Here is a 21,216-nt window from a genome sequence, read left to right as displayed (position 1 = left end):
TCTTTTCTTGTGAAAGTAAGGTCGCCTTTGTTGTTCTTTCGGGAATGATATTTTATGGGGGAGAGTTCTTTTTGAACTTGTGCTTAATTGCCAAATATTTGTGGGGAGTGCGGCTGTGGAATATTATAGGGGTTATCTTGTATCTTTATAAACTTCTTGATGAATGCATTAGCTTCGGATTTATGATGGCATCTAAATAAGTTGATATGGTATTCTCTTTTGGTCATGAAGTATCTTTATGAAAATTGCATGAGGATCCCACTAGTTTTCGTACCTTTGCCAATTTATATTGACAAAAAGCGGGAGAATTAATGTGCAGTGTGATACTACAAATACATATGGTTTACGGATCATTATGTAAGGGGGAGTGGTTTTCATGTCGAGATGAAGTATTGACTAAGGGGGAGTGATACATATCACCATAGTATTATTGTCAAAGTTGTGATACAATTGAGCTTTGATGTTGTGTAATAATACTATGACATTTTATAACAATGGTTTAGAGCATTTTTTTTCTCATTGTTATCGCTACAGATCTTCAACAACTATGATGCTGAACTTATAACATTTAGGATCATGGAGTACTTGGAAGTGACGAAGATTTCGAGTCGCCTTGAAAACGCCAAGGAGATCAAGCATTTGGATGAGAAACTACAATTTTTATTTATTTTGTAATCCATATGTATTGATAGTTTTGTCACTAAAATTGACAAAGGGGGAGATTGTTAGAGCACTGCTCGGTCGAATTCTCATGCGTTGCTATCTCAAGCATGTTTGTCAATGTTAGTGATCAAAACTATAAGTCTTGATTTCTAGCCTATTTATAGATGTCTCGGACTAGAACATAGTTTGTGTAGTTGAGCTTAGACTTCATGGCGTTTATCACTTGAAGACGAAGAACTACTAAGGCGATCTTGTGGAACTTCATCTACAAAAGGTATGTGGAGACTTAAACTCATCTATCACTTGGAAAGTCTATTTCTACTTTATCTCCTATATTGAGACATAAGTCGTGTAACGATATAGTTTTCTCTATACACATTTGAGATTCGAGCTGAGTATCTCTCGGTTACATATTTATCGAAATATGTGTTGGTAAGCTTTCGCTTCTACCAAGTTCATCTTATATCATGAGAAAATTACCGAGTAACATCTTACATGGTTTGTGTGATACAATCATTTGGTGTAAGACTTGGAATGTTTCGATAATGATTATCTCAATATCTTGAAAATTGCTTTGATGCTAATAGTATGTGAAAACGGCTATTATCATTATAAAAGAATGTTTCAATGATTGAAATAAAGAGTTTAGAATCCTGTAACCATCTTTGGATATAAGCATACTGTGTTCGCACATTAGTGCATAAGTCCAAAACCGGGAGCCTAAAGTATGCATACTTGTGTGTATAAATAAAGGTTGTAGGAGACTGGGTAAGTATGCGTACCCGTATGCATACTGGCGGAAGTTCACGTCCATGAATTTCTGCTGAGTTTGAAAACCAAAACCAAACTCATCTGGTTACCTAAAGTACGCGTACCGGTACGCATACTGGCGGAAAGTTCACGTCCGTGAATTTCTGCTGAGTTTGAAAACCAAACCAAACTCAAAATCCGGTTACTTAAGTACGCATACCCGTACGCATACTTAAGTGGTTACTTTCTAAAATCCGTTGTATATGAACCTAAAACATTTATCAATAAGGAGTGCAATCTTTGCAAACCGTGGCTATGATGTTCATGTATTGTTTCGATTGAATCAAACCGATTTTGCTTCAATTGTGTTCTTGTATAAATCCATGAGAATATAGCAATTGAACAACTCTTTAACTAGTTTCATTGGAGTCATTTGAACTAGTTATGGTTAAGATGAATAAGGTTGATATGAGAGTAATCATATGGCTAACCTCGGTTAAATATTTGTGAACCAACATTTGTTGTCGTAAGACTAACAAAACTTCCCTAAGATGAGAGAAATGGGATTTCAAGTCAGTGCTATAAATTAGAATGTCATCGAAGTAAACGACAACAAACTTACCCAAGAATGGATTCAGAACTTCATTCATCACCCGCATAAAGGTTCTAGGAGCATTGGAGAGACCGAACGACATTACTATCCATTTATATAGTCCTTCCCTAATATTAAAAGCGGTTTTCCACCCATCACCATGACGAATACGTATCTGATGATAACTTCTTAAATCCAGTTTGCTAAAAACAGCAGCACAGTGCAACTGGTCCAATAAATCATCTAGACGAGGAATGGGGAAGAGATACTTTACCGTAATCTTATTAATAACACGACTATCCACACACATGCGACATGTACCATCTTTCTTAGGGATTAGTAAAGCCGGGACATCACATGGGCTTAGACTTTCCCTAATAAGACCCTTTTGTAATATTTCCCCCACTTGACGTTGCAGTTCGGCATGCTCTTTTGGGCTCATACGATAATGTAGACGATTAGGAAGAACTGAGCCAGGAAAAAAATCTATTCAATATTGGATATCTCGAGAAGGAGGTAGTCCGTATGGAAGGTCCGCAGGAAATATGTCTGCAAAGTCTTCCAACAACCCTGGGACACAAGAAGAAACTTCCAAATTACTGCAATCATCTTGAGGAACGGTTGATAGTAAATATACCATGCCAACATCTAACATCTCAGTTTCAAAATCACGCCAAGAAAGCAAATTTGAAGCAACAGTAGAGATAGTTGATGGAACCAACTCTTTTGATGGAATTAATGTAATGCGAGTAGAATTAAATGTAAATGAGTACGAATTCTTTTTACCATCATGACTCACATCCCTATCAAATTTCCATGGCCGCCCCAACAAGATATGGAAAGCATCTATTACCACAACGTCACACCAAACACTATCTTGGTAAAAAGACCCAATTGAAAAATTCACAAGACATCGTTTTGATATAGTTACCTCAGAACCTTTACTAATCCAGTGAAGAGAATACGGATGGGGATGTTTTTCAGTTGGAGGCTTTAACTTGCGGACTGCCTCTTGCGACACTACGTTCTCACAACCACCAGAGTCGATTATCATACGGCAAATCTTACCACCCACCGTGCAAGTTGTCTGAAAGATATAAGTTTTTGGGGTCAGGATGGAAAGACGAAGAACTATTAAGCACTCACCTTGATCTCTAGGCACAAATATTTCATTTAACTCATCTGCATCATCATCAGCGTAAGCAAAAGTATCATCCTTTGCATCACCTTCTACTAGTAAGGATTTACCCGGTCTGCCAGCTTTGCGGCAATCATTCGCAAAGTGACCTGGATCTCCACAACAACGACACTTAAAAGACGATCTTGGTGGAATATTAACACCATGTTGCGTGGAAGCATGTTGTGACTGAACAATAGGGGAACGGCTAATTGCCGTGGTAACATTCTTACGGGATATTTTTTTTTCCAAACGTAAAGCACGCTGATGGACTTCAGAAACAGAGAAGTAATCAAATAAATTAAGCATATATTGAAAAATTTGGCGCAAACCTTCTATGTAGCGATAGATAAGTTGCTCTTCAGGTTCCATAATTCCTGACCGAGTAACCAAATCATAGAATTCTTTCGTACACTCTTCAATTGAACGAGGACTTTGGCGAAGATTTTGAAGACGTATATACAAGTTTCGAGTATAGTTGAAGGGTAAAAATGTTGTACGCATACACTTTTCAAGCTTAGCCCAAGATGAAATAAGTGGTTTACCTTGTTGAATACGTGATGCTTTCATTTGCCGCCACCAAACTGCAGCCCTTCCTCGAAAGCGGGTAGTAACAAGAGGAACCACACAAACAGCGGGTACCCTCTTAAACTCAAGCAGTTCTTCCACGGTGGAAAACCAGTTGATACAATCTTCCGACGTCAGTCCACTACCATGAAACTCAGGAATCTCCACACGAGATGCAGATTCCCATCTTCTAGAGTCACGTTCATGATGCAAGTTCTCCCTTACACGTTCAGCAAAGGGGTTTTTAGTATCATCATCGTCGGTTCTTTCAGTGTTTGATTCATCCGTAGGAAGACGATGACGCTCATGTCGTTGCAGCAAAGTGCTACTTGACCGGCGAGCAGCTCAACTGCTTGTGAGAGTTCATCGTACCTAGTTCTCTCCATCACCTCATCAACCAAAGCTTCGCGAGGACCACCACGATCTCTACCACGAACCATGTTTGAAGGATTGATACCCAAATTCTGAATACCAAATGGTGTAGGATGTTAGTACTGGAAACGATAGAAATCAACACATCTTTATAAACTTCTCAATAGGAAGTGATTTTATTAATCTCTGATTCAATGCTAACAAAGAAATATCCCAGCCTTTTTATAGGCTTTCAGAAACATATGTCGGAGCGCTAGGAAATAAAGTTACAGAGATCTAAAAAAATCAAAGCAAATATAGAAAATATCTCTACATGCCATAAGCTGCCACATATTTCTTATTCCTTAACTAAAATAGCTCAAATCAACCAAAATTAATACTAAATAACCATAATATGTTTCTTCCAGGACCGCCATAGAACTAATACGTCAACGACAACGCGTACGCCGCCCCATTTACTCTAGGTATGCGTCTGCCATATTCTGGACTACATCAGACGGCAAGGAGGAATTTTCCCTGTCATTTTTCTGATCCAAGTCAATATTGACTGATGGTGATTTTTTTACTGGGAGGAGAAAGTCTCCTCCACCATATACACTTCGATTTTGGCCTTTATTGTAGATGTCTCACCTCTACCACCATTAATTGATTTAGCTAATCCACGTTTGGGAATTTTTTATAAGGAGATCTTAACTAATTGATTTAGTTAATCAACAATTAATTTAACCGTGGATGTTGTGTTGATCTTTAGGTGGTGGTAAAGAAAGAAAGAAGAAATTTAGTTATGGGAAGGGGGAAGAAAATGTTAAGGGATGATTGACAACTACCAACAACAAATGAGACGTGTAAATATTCGGGGTGATCTTGTCCTACTTTATGTGGAGGGGGAAATGACATTAAACGAGAAAATCCTAGTTTAATTGGGGCCATAACTTCTAATTGGGGGCCATGGAATTTTGTTTGCCTCCAAAATTTTCAGGGTGTAAATATCGCAATATGAATATACTATTTTACCCTTCACTAATTGAAAATCAGTTTCACTAATTAACTACCTTAATTAAGGCCCCTAATCTATATACCCAAATTAAATTAAAGAGAAAATCAGTTTCTCTTTTCATCTTCATCTTCCTCTCCTCCCTTTCTCTTCTCCACCTACACCATTAAACTCACCTCCTATTCGATGTTTTGGTTGTTTTTTGATTGTGTAATCGAGATTGGTAACTGAAAAATAGAAGTTACAGAGTGAGAGTCGTTAGTATCGAAGAAATAATACCCTAACGACTCTAACATTGCATGCTTTTTCTATGAAATATCGTTAACCTGTTAGTGTAAATATGACGACCTTTGTTCTGCTACTTCGACCTTTTGCGCCCTAGAATAGAGTCATCGGCATATTAGGTTGAAGATGACGACTGTAGTTTGACGACCCCAAATTAGTGCGTAACGACTCTGGGTTGAACTGCCTTCTGTTGGAGAAAACGATAGAGTCGTCAGTAGAGGAACAAGAAGAAGAGCATGAAGTGGAGGAAGAGGGTGAAGGTAATGGTAGTGGTGATGATGAGGATGATGGTAATAAGGAGGAACAACATAAAGGTAATAATGGAGGTGATGATAGTGATGATGAGGAGGAAGAGAATGAAGGTAATGATGATGAAAAGGATGAAGACCCTTGTTGTTCTATTCACAGGAAGTTTTGTCTTTAGAGTCGACAACATTAAAAGAAAAAAGACTAACGACTCTGCGTGACCTAGCTGAAAGAGTCGTCAATGTTCATCAAACAACGCTAACGATTTTTCATAACATGTAAAAGTTGCAGGTGAAAGTCGTCAAAATAATCTCAAAAAGGCTGACGACTACAGAGAGTCGTTAGTTTATCCTACACCCGACTATAACGACCCTAACACTGGATGTTTCAATGGTGGCCATCAATCGACCACTTGGAGCACCATTCAGAAAATTTGAAGAGTATAGGAAGTTTACCTGATTGTTTTGTCCTTGGGGTTTCTCATTTTGAATGTTGGTACTTTAATCTTGAGCAATGGGATCTTCCCAGCCGCAGTGGAAGACATTCCCACCATGCATGGCACCATTAAATTTACAACTATTGTTAGTCTAAGCATTAATTGACCTTTGATGAGCAATATTGAGATCAGTCTGGTCAAATGAATTTTGCTCATCAAGAGAAGCAAATCTGTTCGACACCCCTCTACTGTTATCCTGCACCTTCTGGTTAGCCACACGAGCACCAGCCACTCTAATTTTATTCTTCTTCTTTTCTACCAACATCCACGGACCAAAGCTTTCTTCTGTAATTGCAGAGTTAACAGTACCTGTAACATGAGCAGGTTTAAAAACATTATTGGTCATTTTTGCACTGTTTATAACATGATCTGAATTATTAGCATTATTGGCATCTGTAACCAAAGGACAATTCTCTTTTTTATGTGACATTTTTCCACAGTGGAAACAAATCAAATTGACTCCCTCATATTCTATTTTTTGTTTGACAGAACCTATCTTAATGAAAGGAAGTAATGGTTCATCAGTGGACACCTCCACACACACCCTAGCAAATTTTCCTCTTAAAATCATATTAGTGGTATTGTCAACTTTAATCAATCTACCAATTTTTTGACCTATTCTCTCAAGAACAGCCTTATCAAAGTACTCAAGAGGTAACTCGAGCAATCTAGCCCAAACAACAGTTGTGTTTACTGAATCTTCGGAAGGTTTAAAATTTGGTGTCCATCTTCTAATAGAAAGATGATGTCCACCAATAAACCAAGGGCCTTCAAGAAGAGCAAACCTATAATCAGCTGGATTTTCAAACTTAAACAAAAAATAATCACAACCTAGGTCAAGAATGTTGCACTTAACTGACAGATTCCACAATTCATTCACTTTAAAAGACAAGTATTTATAACCTACCATTTTCCCCACAACTTTACAGATTGGACAGTAGTTCCACGGTTGGATAATTCGATTTTGAGTTTCAATATCCAAATTGATAGATGGGATCCCATCGTCCACTTCTACATCAGCCGGAGAGGAAGCAGAAGTCCCCTCCAATTCCAATTCTAATTCTTTCAAAGCAGTTACAAAATAAGGAGGTTAATGATAATAATAGTGGTATTGGTAATAAAGGGGTAGTGCAAGCATCATTAGGGAAGAGTTTTAACCGTAAGAATATCAATACCACTAACAAAGGAAGTGGGAAAGGTATTAATGGTGGGCAATTTAATGATCAGATGCCTATAAGTAAAGGTAAAGGAATAATGCAAGCATCAACAAGTGTTAGCAACAACCAGGAAAATGGAAGAAAGCATCGAACAGATTCAAATGTTTTCAAGAGTTTGTCCAGAGCCATTGGAGGTGCAGTGGAGGGTAGAGGATTTGCTAGTGAGGCGAGCACAGGAAGAACTTCAGGCAATGCAGAATCATCTGACAGAGATAGTAATAGAACAAATCTCAAGGGTGGATATCAAACTGCAACTAATGGAAGACATTGCTCGGATGAGAAGTCAGCTGAACCATGTATTACCAATACATGGTTCCCACCATGCATGACACCATTAAAGTTACAACTATTGTTAGTCTGAGCATTAATTGACCTTTGATGAGCAACATTGAGATCAGTCTGGTCAAATGAATTTTGCTCATCAAAAGAAGCAAATATGTTCGACACCCCTCTACTGTTATCCTCCCAAGCAATATTGCTTGGGAGGTCCCTAGTGCAAATTTTTACAAACTAAACACTGATGGTTCCGCTGATGGTGATGGTTTTGCAGGTATTTGAGGCATCATTAGGAGTGAAGGAGGAGATTTTGTTGCTTGTTATAGTAAACATATTTTCAAGAACACAAATAATGTTGCAGAAGTTTGGGCCATTAGAAATGGCCTGCGCCTGGCTATGGAGCTGGGCATCACTGATTTGGAGGTGGAAAGTGATTCAGAATATGCAATTCAACTCTACAGAGAGACTTCCCAGCCGCAGTGGAACACTAAGAGACTCATCCGTGAAATCATCTCTCTCAAGGGATGTTTCAATCGTCTAAGATTCAGTCAGAGATACAGAGAAGCTAATAATGTTGCTGATAGACTTGCTAAAGATGGAACTTCTAAAGAGAACGAAGGCATTTGGATAGGAACTTGACCTAGTTTTTTAATTCATGTTTTTCAAAAAGATGTAATGGGGGCTACTACTCCTAAACTTGTTAATTGCAGCCCTATCTAACCCTTGTTAGGGGCCTGCCTATCAAAAAAAAAAAGCAATGTGATCTTCATTCCAACCATTGTTCATGCCTTCCTCTATCAACATCTTCTCATCAAACATCCAACCCATATCATTAGTTGAGACAATCTTACCATCAACACAATCATTGTTGTTATTTGAAGCTTCACCAATCTCATTCCCTCCACTTGAATCACTCATTTGTCAAAACCCTAGGTTTTCCTCTCAAAACTCCTCCTCTTCTTCTCAACACATAAACCACATTTTCCACAAATTTTTTTGCCTAAAATCAGATTTTAATCTACTTATCACACTAATCAAACTAATTAATTCCTAATACTAATCATATAAGGGCAGTTTGGCCATTTAGAAAATATTTTTTTAAGGGGTGACCTAAATTAGGATTGGGTGACTTTTTTGTCCCGTAGTGCATGGCCCCCAATTAAGCTTGGGAGAAAAGTTGTTAGTTGAGGACAAACTATAATACTGGCCTGAGGAAAAAAAAATCGACTTCTTTGTTTCTAGAAATCGTCCAAAGTGTTACACCTAAACTAATTTTTTACTTTTTAACTTTAAGATGTCAACAAGTTATTTCCGGATGCGTATCAAATGTGCTATAAGTTACTATAACTTTTTTCTTGTAAAAATCAATTTGATTTTTTTTTTTTTTGCTTCTACGAATCAAAAAAGTAAATTTTTATGTGGTATCTGTATAGGCTACAAGAAATAAGTACTTCATGACATTTTCTTTTTTGAAATTTTACTTGTGAGATTAAGACGGTGGTGCTGTAATTCACACGACAAGATCTTGCTGAATCTTGAGAGTGTCAGAGACGGTAACATGTCACCATTAGGAAGTAATTCACACGGCAAGAATCGAATTCTTTTTCCTGTCAATTTTCTGATACAAGTCAATATTGACTGATGGTGATTGTTCTTCTAGGGGGTGGGGTGGGGAGAACTAGTCTCCACCACTATCTACACTTTGTTTTTGGGCTGATGTCCCGTGAGTCTGCCGGTCTCTACCATTTTTAGAGCTACTACTTTAAAAGGCAGTTTTGGATATAAGCTCCGAATGGTTTTTTGTTTAGTCTACTAAATTGAGCTGTTGTTGACATTTCTGCTTTTTGATTCATATGCTACTTCCTTTTAAAAAAAAAAAGTGATATTTATAATTTAGCCTTCTTAAGCATAATAAAAATTAGAAAAGTATCACTTTCCTGAAACGGTAAGGGTATATTATGATGACCAAAGGTAAGCCATGGAAGCCATCTAATTGGGTGCAGGTTGCACGAAAGGGGAGGAAAATGATAAGGGATGACCAGACAACCAACAACTAATGAGGCGTGTAGTGTGTAAACAATTTATCTTTGTGGTTGCATTAGAGGGAAAAAGTGAGGAAGAACTTACCTGACGATTATGCCACCAACTGAAATATTCCGGCTAGCCACATTCGAGTGGTCGTCATAGAGTTGGGGACTGATATAATATGAACGATTTTTTGGGGACCATGGTTTTTTTGGGGACCATGGTTTTATTTTGGGTAAAGACATTAGAAGTAATTCTAGGTCATCTCATATCTAGTTATTTATTTAATACCTAATCTACCCTCTTAATTAATTTTAGGTTATGATTAGTGAATGATAGTTAAAAATAATTAGTGAGATTAAATTAAAAGATGGGTTTATTATTAGTTGAGTAGAATTATTGAGAGAGTAGAGTTAGAGAAGATGAAGGAGAAAAACATGGAAAATAGATTTTTTTTCCAATTCACTAAGTTTGAGTATTCAAATGATGAAAACTCATCTGATTCTTCATCTCCATCCTCTCCTAGAATATTTGTTAATCTTCAAAATGATCCGGATTTGAACTGGATTTTGAACAGTTCGGTTACTTTATATGAAGAACAAGTAACTGAACTCATCTGAAGCTGTAGTTCGGTTACTTTATATGAAGAACAAGTAACCGAACTCATCTGAAGCTGCAGTTCGGTTGCCCCATGAGATGAACAAGTAATCGAACTCATCTGAAAGTGTAGTTCGGTTACTTGTTCCAAACACGCAGGTTACCGAACTCTCTAATAATAGAATTTCTAGGAGTTACAGTGTTATGTTCGGTTGGTTCTCAACTAACCGAACTTTGGTGTACAAAGTTTGGTTGGTTCGCAAACTGCATGCACTTTTGATCTAACCGAACTTTACGTAATATAAGAGTATATAAGTTTACAAAGTTCGGTTCTTTCGCAAACTTGAACCTAACAGCTAACCAACCGAACTTTGAGTTCGGTTTCTGCATAAAATTGTGAAGTTACCGAACTCAACAAAAAAAAAAAGTGAAGTTCCAGCATCTATTGGCTAAGTTCGTTTACTTTGTAGTTTTAAAATTTTTTGCAAAAAAACCGAACTCTATTAGCTAAGTTCGATTATTTTGGAACTCAACATAGTGGCCACAACAACACAGTTCGGTTACACTGGATTTGTTTTTTTTTTCGATTCTAAGGGTGGAGTTCGGTTACTTTGTAGTTTTAAAACTTTTTGCGAAACAACCGAACAGAGAGTTCGGTGACTTAGTTTTAAATCCAATAGAACCGAACTATTCTTCGTGTTCTTCATTTTCAAGAAGTTCGGTTAGTAAACTAGGGTTTTTTGTAAAATCGGCCTAACCGAACATGGCTCTGTAACTCCTATTAAAACCCTATTTTGATGATTTCTATTCGATTGAAGCAATCAAAATCAAATTAAAGTGAAAGGTTTGTTGGAAAATACCTCAGGAGTGGTCCCATGGCAGAATCAGGCTGCGGCTGGCGTCTTTTATACTCGATAAAATTATCATGTAGCAAAACTTAATTGTGATTGCATTGATGTTGTTACATTTCTTAAATAGGCGGTGGTGGTGGTGGTGGTGGGAGGAGGTGGTGGTGGTAATCGGTGGTTGGTGGTGGTGACAATCGGAGATGGTGGTGGTGGTAATCGGCGGTGGTGATGATGGGTGGTTGGTGGTGGTAATCGGCGGTGGTGGGCGGTGGTGGTGGGAGGAGGTGATTGTTATATATATATATAGATGGTTATTAGGTTGGTTTTAAATTAAATTAGGTTAAGGGTAGGTTAGTCATTTCAACATTTTAGGACACCCCTTATCGCTATAGAAAAGGTGGCCTAATACCATGGTCCCCTCAAAAAAAAACCATGATCCCTACACAAATTATTCTATAATATGGGGTATCCAGGGTGGAGATAATTTTTTCTTTTTGGGCCTTTTCCATGGCCCAAGCGAACTTTTACAGATTCTAGACCCCCTCCTTGCGTCGCTACCAGTACTAAATGTCATGATTTGAAAGTTTATGCAGCTCTGGCAGTCGGCAAGTTAGAGATAACTGGCAAGTAGATTTGCTTCCGTTTGCAATTGTTTCTCCATACATCCACGAGCTCAAAGATATGTTTCGTTACTGTGCTAGGATGCACTCATGCCTGCTGTGATGCCCATTTAAGACCCTGAATTTTCATGATGGTGAATCTTTGGGTGTGAAAGACGCACCCATTAGCAAGTCACTCACACGGCAAGGAGCCAAATTCTGTCCAATTTCCCGATCAAAGCCAATATTGACCGACGGTGATCGCAATTGATTTTTGAAAATTCAATTCTAGAGCCCCTAGGGATAGCTACGATTATAGGCTCGAGAAGATTCTTGTTTAGCCTACTAAATCAGCTGTTGTTGACATTTTTGTTGTCGATTTATATAATATTATTATACGGTGATCAAATCCAAATCTTGGAAGCATCTAAATGGGTGCATCGAATGTGGATATCGCATGGAAACATAATTTGGCCTACTTTTTATCATTACTTTTCTCCTTAATTTATGCGAATGAGCTTCCAACTGCCAATGTCAAACACTAGGAAACATCGAAAAGCTAAAGTATTCATAACCGAGGTCCGAGGTATTTGAAATGGACCAAAGTGTGGATGTAAAAACGTACCTAGTTGAGCATGTAATTCTCCGATATATATACTTGGACAAAAACCACGTAAGATGCTAGGAAAAGGAAACGGAAGTAAAACAAAGACGATATAACGGTCCGCGAGTTATAACTCCAGAGGTGTCACCATCCTTTTACAAAAAACCCATCGAAACAAAAGTAACACAAAAACCCCATCAAAACAAAATTAACACAAAAACTCCAAATTTAAATGTTGGTTTCATCAAATTTTATGATGAAACCAGAATACAATTTGATGAAACCAACATTTAAATTTGGAGTTTTTGTGTCAATTTTTAAAAATTTAGGATTTTTGTATCAGTTCTGTTTACGATGGAGTTTCAATGGATCCCAACATTTGAGTGGGATTTTTGTACCACAAGTTTGGTCACCTTGAGTTTTTATGACTAGTTTTGAAAATCAATAGTTAAAATCCCGAAGAATTGCATTCAAAATGCGATATCAGCTTCAAAGATTCAACCATTTTCGTACACAATTAAATCTTTTGCTCGTCACAAAATATTTTATCATATCAGAATCAAATCTGGCGGAAAATTATTTGAAGATCAAATCCAGTGCAGCCAGTATCCCGATATAAAGATGCTCGGAGGAAAGAAAAGATCAACCACTTCGATTTTGTTACCGGTTTGAAACATGCTCGATTCAGATTCAAAACAAAAACATGCATAGCCCACGCATTTTTACCAAAATTCAATAATCAAAATCTCGAAAAATTGAATACACGTACAAATTTAAATATTCTGCCGTCACAAAATATATTACCATATCTGCGGAAAATTGTTGGAAAATCAAATCCAGTGCAGCAAGTATCTCTGGTATGAAGCTAAACAAAGAAAATATTTATTCCCAATATCCAAATCCCAAGACACAAAATCCCCCATAAACTCAAAATCTTATTGGTGAGATCCATAAATATAAAAGACTGATTCTACACCAGAATGGGTAAAGACTAGGGTTTAAGGACCACACTATAAAATCTTCTATATCTACCCAAAGGGAAATGAAAATATACACCAAGATTTTGCAAAATGTCCCCTCCAAATCAAAGCCCTGTTGGCATTTTAGTGCCCCATAAGAGTAACATTTCAGTTTTTCCCCTATATGATAGAACTGCAAAGATGTTTGGACCCAACTAGTGGAACCATGCACCATAAATCATGTAAGATCAGAAAATCCAATTCATCAGTAGATGTGACCCATCTCTATACTATACACTGCTTCTGGTGTTCAATAAAGTAGACTAGTATTAAAGGATCACTGTGAAATGCGGTGCAGCAAACATGGATTGCATCAGAAGATATAGATAGATAGTCTTAAATGATAACTAACCACCATAACTTCCTTACACAAGCTATCATGCATCTTTACTGTTCTATACGTAGTGGGTGCCATGATCTTTTCTACACTAGAAAACTAATCTATACATGTCATTAAAAAATACGATTTGATATCTCCAAGATACTTCTAAATGACTTTCTATTTTAGAGAAAACGTGAAAAAAATCTGCTTATGAGGGAAGAAAGGAAAGAAAAATAAAGTTCAAAGATAGAAAGAAGTTGGTAAAGATGATGAGTGAAATGGGAAAAAATATCTCAAAGACATGATACTAAAGGAGATTTGGGAGAACTAATAGTAGGATCACGAAATATCTGTGGACCCCCACAGATTTTATGACGATTTTTTTTTCTTTTCTTCTGTTCTGTAATAACTAGATTTTTAAGATTATGAGGATTCTCATGACATCTTTTCTTATTCTCTCTATATAATGGAAGAAGTTAAGGTTCATTACCTCTCTCTTTCTCTAATAGCTTGAAACCATGGCTTCTTCATCATCAGCAATGCTATCATCTTTGTCAAATGGACTGGGTTTGGGAGGAGAAGAACTTCATGTGCTGGCTGTTGATGATAATATTATTGACAGGAAACTGATAGAGTTGCTTTTGAAGAAATCTGATTGTAAAGGTATGGGCATTTTCTACATGATTTGGTGTTGTTCTTGAAATTTGATTTTCCATTCACCAGTTCTAGCTACTTTCGCCGAATTATTTGAACTTTAATTTGCATTGTTGCAGTGACGACTGCAGAAAATGGGGCAAGGGCACTGGAATATTTAGGTTTGGGTGACGAAAAAGCAGCCTGCACAAGCAGCAAAACTGTAAGTCGTTGATCAATATTCATCTCTGACTTCAAATCGAAACAGTAACATATCTGTTCTTGTAAGAATAACAGAACAGTAACACATCTGTTCTTGTAAGAATAAAATCTTCTACCACTTGGGTAATTTACACTATATCCTTGTATAATTCTATACAGGGTTCGACGATAAACATGATAATTACTGATTACAGTATGCCAGGAATGACAGGATACGAACTTCTTAAGAAAATCAAGGTAACATATCATCCAATGTCATCATTTAATCTATAAGAATTATTGTTTTATTGCAGAATAAAAAATGTAATTTTGTTTTGTATGCAGGAGTCATCTAGAATGAAAGAGGTTCCTGTAGTGATAATGTCATCCGAGAACATACCAACAAGAATCAACAAGTAATCACTATCTATGCTGAACTTATACTTATGCTATAGATATTGAGTTTATTTTTTTCTCTATTTTGTTTTGGGAACTAATGTGCTTCTGTTATATGTGTTCTGTCAAAGTAGGTGTTTAGAGGAAGGAGCTGAAGAGTTCATGCTGAAGCCCATCCAACAATCAGATGTGAAGAAATTGAGATGTCACATGATGAAACTTAACAAACCATCATATAATGGAAGGTTTTGCATGGGAAGATAAACAGAAGAACACAATCAGAAGACATGAGAAAGCCGAAAGAATATGTAACCCACAATGGTTGGTACAAGTTCATGAGAAATAACAATGAGTGTTTGAGGTCATCGAGTTACAGATGACTGAACTTTGTTACAGCAAGACATTGGCTTTCCCTTGGATCGGTACATGATATTTCATACATAGAACAAAGAAATTTTGTTTTGTTGGGCGACCTGTTTTTTTTACTTTAGAATGTGTTTTACTATTTTGAATTCCGCAAGATAAAAATTTATACATGAAATTGTTAAAGCGTATTTACTTAATCCGTTTCTGATGGTAACGTCAGTAAGCAAATGTATAACAACCCTAAACTAGAAAAAGAAAAAGAAAAAAAAGGCTCTGACCTGGATTTCGAAGGGGATTCAGTAACTGTTACACCATCTCCACTGGATTTACACAAGTATTTGAGAAGTTCCATAGACTTTCAGAATCGGGAAAGGTAATAGTGATAGAGTTCCATCTCTGCTACAGGCAGGTTTTTTTCATCAACAAACATTCAAGAATCCCAAATCTCTAACAAAAGAGAGAATAAAAGGACCCAATGATCAAACCTTTTTTACTGGCTCAGTGGCTTGTGTTCAGATGTTCCTTCCTTCTTCAATACCTTCTGTACACATAGAAGCTGAAGCACGTAGCTTTCGAGCATCACCATATAGGCTGTATCCTTCCTTTTCTCCTTTTACCTCTTTCAATTCTCCCAAGTTCTTCAGTTTCTTCACTTCCTAAATAAACATACCAAAGAATACGTTGTATACTTCAATGTTCTGTTCATTCAGATTAGAGGTCACCAGGAAACAACAGAGTAACGTTAAATGGAATCACCTTTTGTTCCACTTTGAATTGGCAAAGGCAAGGCATCATGGAAATGATGTCTGAAACAAAAGTATACCTGTTGAATACATACATAATTTCACAAAAACCATCTTGCAGTATAAAGATATAAGTATGATTACCGTGTGTCATCCATACAGATCTCGAGCTTGTCGGGAATCTCCTTAGTAGCACATGACATTTCTTCTGAGTTTTCAGATGAATATCTTACTTTTGAGTTCTCTATCAGCTCTGGAGTTTCATCGTGTATTTCTTTGTACTTGCTTTGTGAATCCTTATAATCTGAATCTTCCACAGTTTCCCATCTTGTGATAAGAGACCATTGATTCCAACAGAAACATCTTTCTCTGTCTCCGGAAGAAACCCACAATCACTTTGTTGATGTTCTGGTCTGTCTTCACATTCTGAGTCGTCATTCCTCTCTCTGGGTGAAGCAGGAAATAATGCACCTCCTAGAGAATCAATTGTGTGAGATGAATATGGAGGCTCACCTTCTGACCTGGACACCTGAGGTGCATCCAGCTTCCTTGAAATAGATTCAGTGATCGAAAAACTATTTGGATCAGAATGTACTGGACTGAGTGGTTGCTGAAATACATCTTCCTCAAAGCTGAAGGGAGGGGCCTGCTTTGATAGAGCAACAGGTGTGCATCTCTTACCAAGCGCCTGTTTGTTGGTGCATAATTTGGATTTTGGAATGAGGTGTATCCAGCTTCCTTGAAATAGATTCAGTGATCGAAAAACTATGATGATCTGAATGTACTGGACTGAGTGGTTGCTGATATACATCTTCCTGAAAGCTGAAGAGAGGGGCCTGCTTCGATGGAGCATCAGGTGTGCGTCTCTTACCAAGCGGCTGTTTGTTGGTGTATAATTTGGAATGAGGATACACACTGCACACGTTCAGACCCAAACTTGCATTCAAAGGATGTTGGATTTGACTCCAATGTAGATCTTAGGAAAGCATTGTTTCTTAGTTCCATATCCCCCAATGTATATTCTTCCTGGTACACAGCATTGAACTTTGGTTCCAAATCCTTCTTGACCTTAGAGATCTCTTTTCTCCTAGACAGCTTAGTTACCCTTCTTTCCTGACCCTTCAGAATTCTTTTTTTGGTGAATATCACTCCGGTCTATGCGTCCTTTCCGTTCAGCAAATAGATGCTTTGTAGCATACATATTTCCTGAACTCAGGTGGAGATCATTTTCATGTTTCCTTATGTTGCCTTCCAGTCCCACTGGGTTGAATGTTGAATGTTCAGCTTTTTCGCCCCACGCTAACAAAAACCAGAGAAAGGATATAAGAGTAATTCTCACAAATAAGCTACATATTATATTTTAATCAACCATCTTATGCATCAGCTGTGTCAAATACCATAATGCATTGGGGATATATTACAAACCACTTCGGTAATTATGCACTGGATTTATCATCCAACAAATGCAACATCAATCCAAGGACAAAAGTAAGAAAATATACACTGTCAGGATTCTTAAGTAAGGGTTATAATTTATGAAACATCGAACCTGTTGAGAATTTGAAATCCACCACTAAACAGGTAGGAGTCCTGTAATTTTACCACAATTAGATATTGTAAAAGCATCTGAAGCCTTACGACTTTTTAACTATTGGTACCATCATAAAACTAGAGGAGGAAATCACTGGGGTACCGAATTCTCTACAACGGAGTGGAAAAAAAAAGCAACATAGTTGATTTAATTCCTAAATATTTCAAAATAGTTGAAAGCAAGAATCACCTGATGAGATGTCTCTCTGTGTTTTTACTGAGATCTTGCATCCGTGTAAACACTCAGTTATTTGTACAAAATATGAGCTCGAGTGATTGACAAATGGGAAACAAGTTACATTTTGAAGAGATAAACTTTTCTGCAAATAGGGATCCTCAAACGCAAATTCATGTGTACAGTATGTGTTCTCCCTGCAAAAATCAGCAGCAAGTAGCTCAGAATGGATATGAAGAATATGAGCATGGTTAACGGGAAACGGACATTTTTACAAGGCAACCTTTTCCGCAAATAGGGATCTTCAAAAGCAAACGCATGCATGTTGGGCGAGTTCTCCCTAAAGAAATCAGCAGAATTGAAGCTCAGATGTGGCTATGAGGAAAAGGAGCTTGGTAAATGGGAATAAAGACATGTTTTTAATAGCCAACCTTTCCTGTAGATAGGGATCTTCAAAATCAAATGCATGCATGTTGTGTGAGTTCTCCCTGAAAAAAACAGCAGACCCAATGACTCTCAGATATGGATATGAAAAACATGAGCATGGTAAATGAGATATAAGATACTTGTTCAAGTGCCAACCTTTTCTGCAGATAGGGATCTTCAAAAGCAAATGCATGCATGCCGTTTATGTTCTCCCTAAAGAAATCAGCAGAAGCAATAGCTCACATACGGATATGAACCATATGAGCATGGCAAATGTGGAACGAGAAACGTTCTAAAGAAGCAACCTTTTCTGCAGATGGGGATCTTCAAAAGCAAATGCATGCATGTTATATGTGTTCTCCCTAGAGAATTCATCAGAACTATGATCCGTTTCATACACATAACTCGTCATAGATGCATCAAGCATCTTCTCGTCAGTAGAATCGTCATCTAGGAATCCCGATCTCGCTGATAATCCAAAGAGAGTAAGCTATTTCATGTCCCAGTCTAGTATGCAATAAGGCAACAGCAGTAGGTAATAAGTTTCTGAAGAAGCACAGGTGATAGAGCCATGGAATCTAATTTGGTGTATAAATTACGCATATATAGGATGATGACAGGATCAGGAGTTCGCACAACTAACAGATTTCATGTCATGTTAGTAGTCAACTCTGATGCTCATTCACCACTCTGAATCTAAAGCTAGATAACTGTTACATGGTCGGTTCTTTGGTTTGCATATGTGTGTCACATGGTCTTTGAAGATTAAATTCTTATGAGAAAAAAGAAATACATTCCATGGGCTTTCACCCTTATCTTCCATATTGTTGTCGAAACATCCTTCAGTGAACAAGCTATCCCATTTAAAATCAAGGTCGTCCAGGGGCTTGCAACCGTTTACAAAGAGATTGTCGCTCCTTGTGTTGCCATGGTTATCCCTTATGCCTCTTGAGTTGAATAGCAGGTCAAAAGTACTATGACTAGTTGGCACATCAACATCATATAAAACAGAATTCTGCATTTTGGGCATCATTCCAACTTGTTTCAACCGATAATATACTGAAGGACTATTGGAATGACAAGTATTAAAATCTAAAATATACTAATGTTTGTGACTAAGGATAAACATTTATTGCAGAGACAAGGAAGGCTTCAACTAAAAATCTGACCTGTTTACTCTCATTAATCTTGTATCTCTTTGCAGCTTTCGGTGGTGATGGGAACCTATCAAAGAAAATTATGATATTAGATATGCATAAGTTATCAGAATACTAGATGACTAAGGTGATGATACTAGTAGCCTTGATTCTTTCAGATATCCTTGATTCTTTCAGATCTTCGCATATCAGTGTATGTGTATTCAATAAACATTAATTGTTGGCCAAAAGCTCCAGCTGTCAACATTTTAAGAAATCTAGGTTACGTAGCATACTGTCTTTACCTGCATTGTTGTTGTGGTGAATGAACTGGAGTTTCCGTCCTTGTTTTACCTAAGCCTAGTAAACAAGAGAAAGCTGTAACATAAGTAAGGTGAAAACCAACCACAATCATATATTTAAACTCAACCCTGACAAACAAGATTGGTTGCTTTCCTGAATTCATTTTGCATTGATCTTTGTAGTTTGTGGCACAAATATTTTTCATTCCCTATCTTTCCTATCCTCTCATTTTGTTTTCATTTCTTCATGAATATTGACTTAATGTGATAACATACACACGGGTATAAGTTTCTCATGATTCTTTAGTGGTGAAAAGGCTGTACCTTCAACAGAAAATGCAACATGACACTCATGCACTAGACTTCCTTCTGCCTTTCCATTTGACCCATCCTCACCAAGTAAATCGAGTAATGAGAACTCTGAAGAAGTAACCAGACAGAGTTAATATGGTGGGAAAAAGGAAACAAAACAATAAGCAAGAACAAAAAACATTAGATGCATAGGTCAACAGATCAATAAATAACAATATGACCAGAGATTGTACCAGTTTCAGTTGCCTTCTTCCTGCAATCCGACTTATCACCGTTTTTTCCGGAAGAGTTCTTATGGAAAGATGTTGTGTTATGAGGATCACTAGAGAATTTTCTGTTAGAGAAGAACATGACACCAGGTTACCAAATGAAAAAACATTTGCAAACAGAATAAAGAGAACGACGCGCAAGAACCTAAGCATGCAAGTCCAGAGGAAAGAGTTAAAACTTGTAGGTGCAGTTATGGGTTTAAGCATGCATAAATACCAAAAAATTACAAGCTCATCTCAAGACACATGTTACCAAGAAGGTTTGATACGATATGAGGTCTCTACTGATATATGTCCACACTACATGGCATGGGCTGCTTAACTGCAAGGAAATATCAGTCTCACTTACTTTTGGGAGGATGCACTCTTCTCTTCTTTGGCTGGTGATTTAGTCCCTATTACAGATAAGATGGACATTTAAGGTTAAAAATCTTAGCCTAGAATTAGTTTAGCATTTTGAAGTGATACGGAATGGAAACAACAAACTCACTTGTGTCCTTCTGAAGCTGATGGTTCACAGGTGAAATTCTCAGAACAGGGACTTCCGTTGCTTTATGTATGTCCTCTGGAAGTGAATATTTTACCGGTGAAACTCTGAGAGCTGGACCACACGTTGCTGTCATCAGCATCGTAACAGGAAGGAAAAAGTAAAGGGGGGTCAGTGAGCAACAACCAGAAAGCAATATTGATGCGCCATCCAACTTAATCACAACTACTTCAGGCAGTGAAGAATACAAAAAATTCCAGTAGAATGATAATAGTATTACCATTATTGCAGCCAGAACTATCCCCCTTGGCCTCTACCGCCAAGTTCAACAAACTTAAGATATCCGACGATTTAGGTGCCCCGTGGTATTCAGCAGACACATGAGTTCCTTCAGCATCCTCATCTCCATTGGTATGTTCTTATCGTTTCTTTTGATCAAAATACTGTTTTTGCCTGAAATTGTACAAGAAATGGCTCACATTCAATTCTATAGCATAACACGCTTACATTGAATCTTTCTAGAAAACTTTA

The 21,216-nt window shown here is 37.4% G+C and overlaps 2 protein-coding genes across 3 annotated transcripts; one reads left to right on the top strand and one right to left on the bottom strand.

The window, feature by feature from the left end:
- Window positions 1-6,233: 6,233 nt before the first annotated feature.
- On the bottom strand, window positions 6,234-7,052 carry LOC113280040. The gene has a single exon (XM_026528679.1). It carries the CDS (start codon window positions 7,050-7,052, stop codon window positions 6,234-6,236), a length of 819 nt encoding a protein of 272 aa, XP_026384464.1.
- Window positions 7,053-14,175: 7,123 nt separating this feature from the next.
- On the top strand, window positions 14,176-15,391 carry LOC113283644 (two-component response regulator ARR17-like). Of its 2 annotated transcripts, none has more exons than XM_026532977.1 (5): window positions 14,176-14,312; window positions 14,423-14,505; window positions 14,664-14,741; window positions 14,829-14,899; window positions 15,014-15,391. In XM_026532977.1, the coding sequence occupies exons 1-5, from the start codon at window positions 14,189-14,191 to the stop codon at window positions 15,141-15,143; spliced, it is 486 nt and encodes a 161-aa protein (XP_026388762.1). In that variant the 5' UTR covers window positions 14,176-14,188; the 3' UTR covers window positions 15,144-15,391. The 2 variants fall into 2 exon arrangements, with proteins under 2 accessions (XP_026388762.1, XP_026388761.1); XM_026532976.1 differs by having other exon boundaries at window positions 15,011-15,391.
- Window positions 15,392-21,216: the final 5,825 nt, after the last annotated feature.

This window comes from Papaver somniferum, chromosome 5 (genome assembly GCF_003573695.1).
Source record: "Papaver somniferum cultivar HN1 chromosome 5, ASM357369v1, whole genome shotgun sequence".
NCBI classification, from domain to species: Eukaryota; Viridiplantae; Streptophyta; class Magnoliopsida; order Ranunculales; family Papaveraceae; genus Papaver; species Papaver somniferum.
Note: the sequence above shows the minus strand (reverse complement) of the source record. Positions and strands in the feature narration are given on the sequence as shown.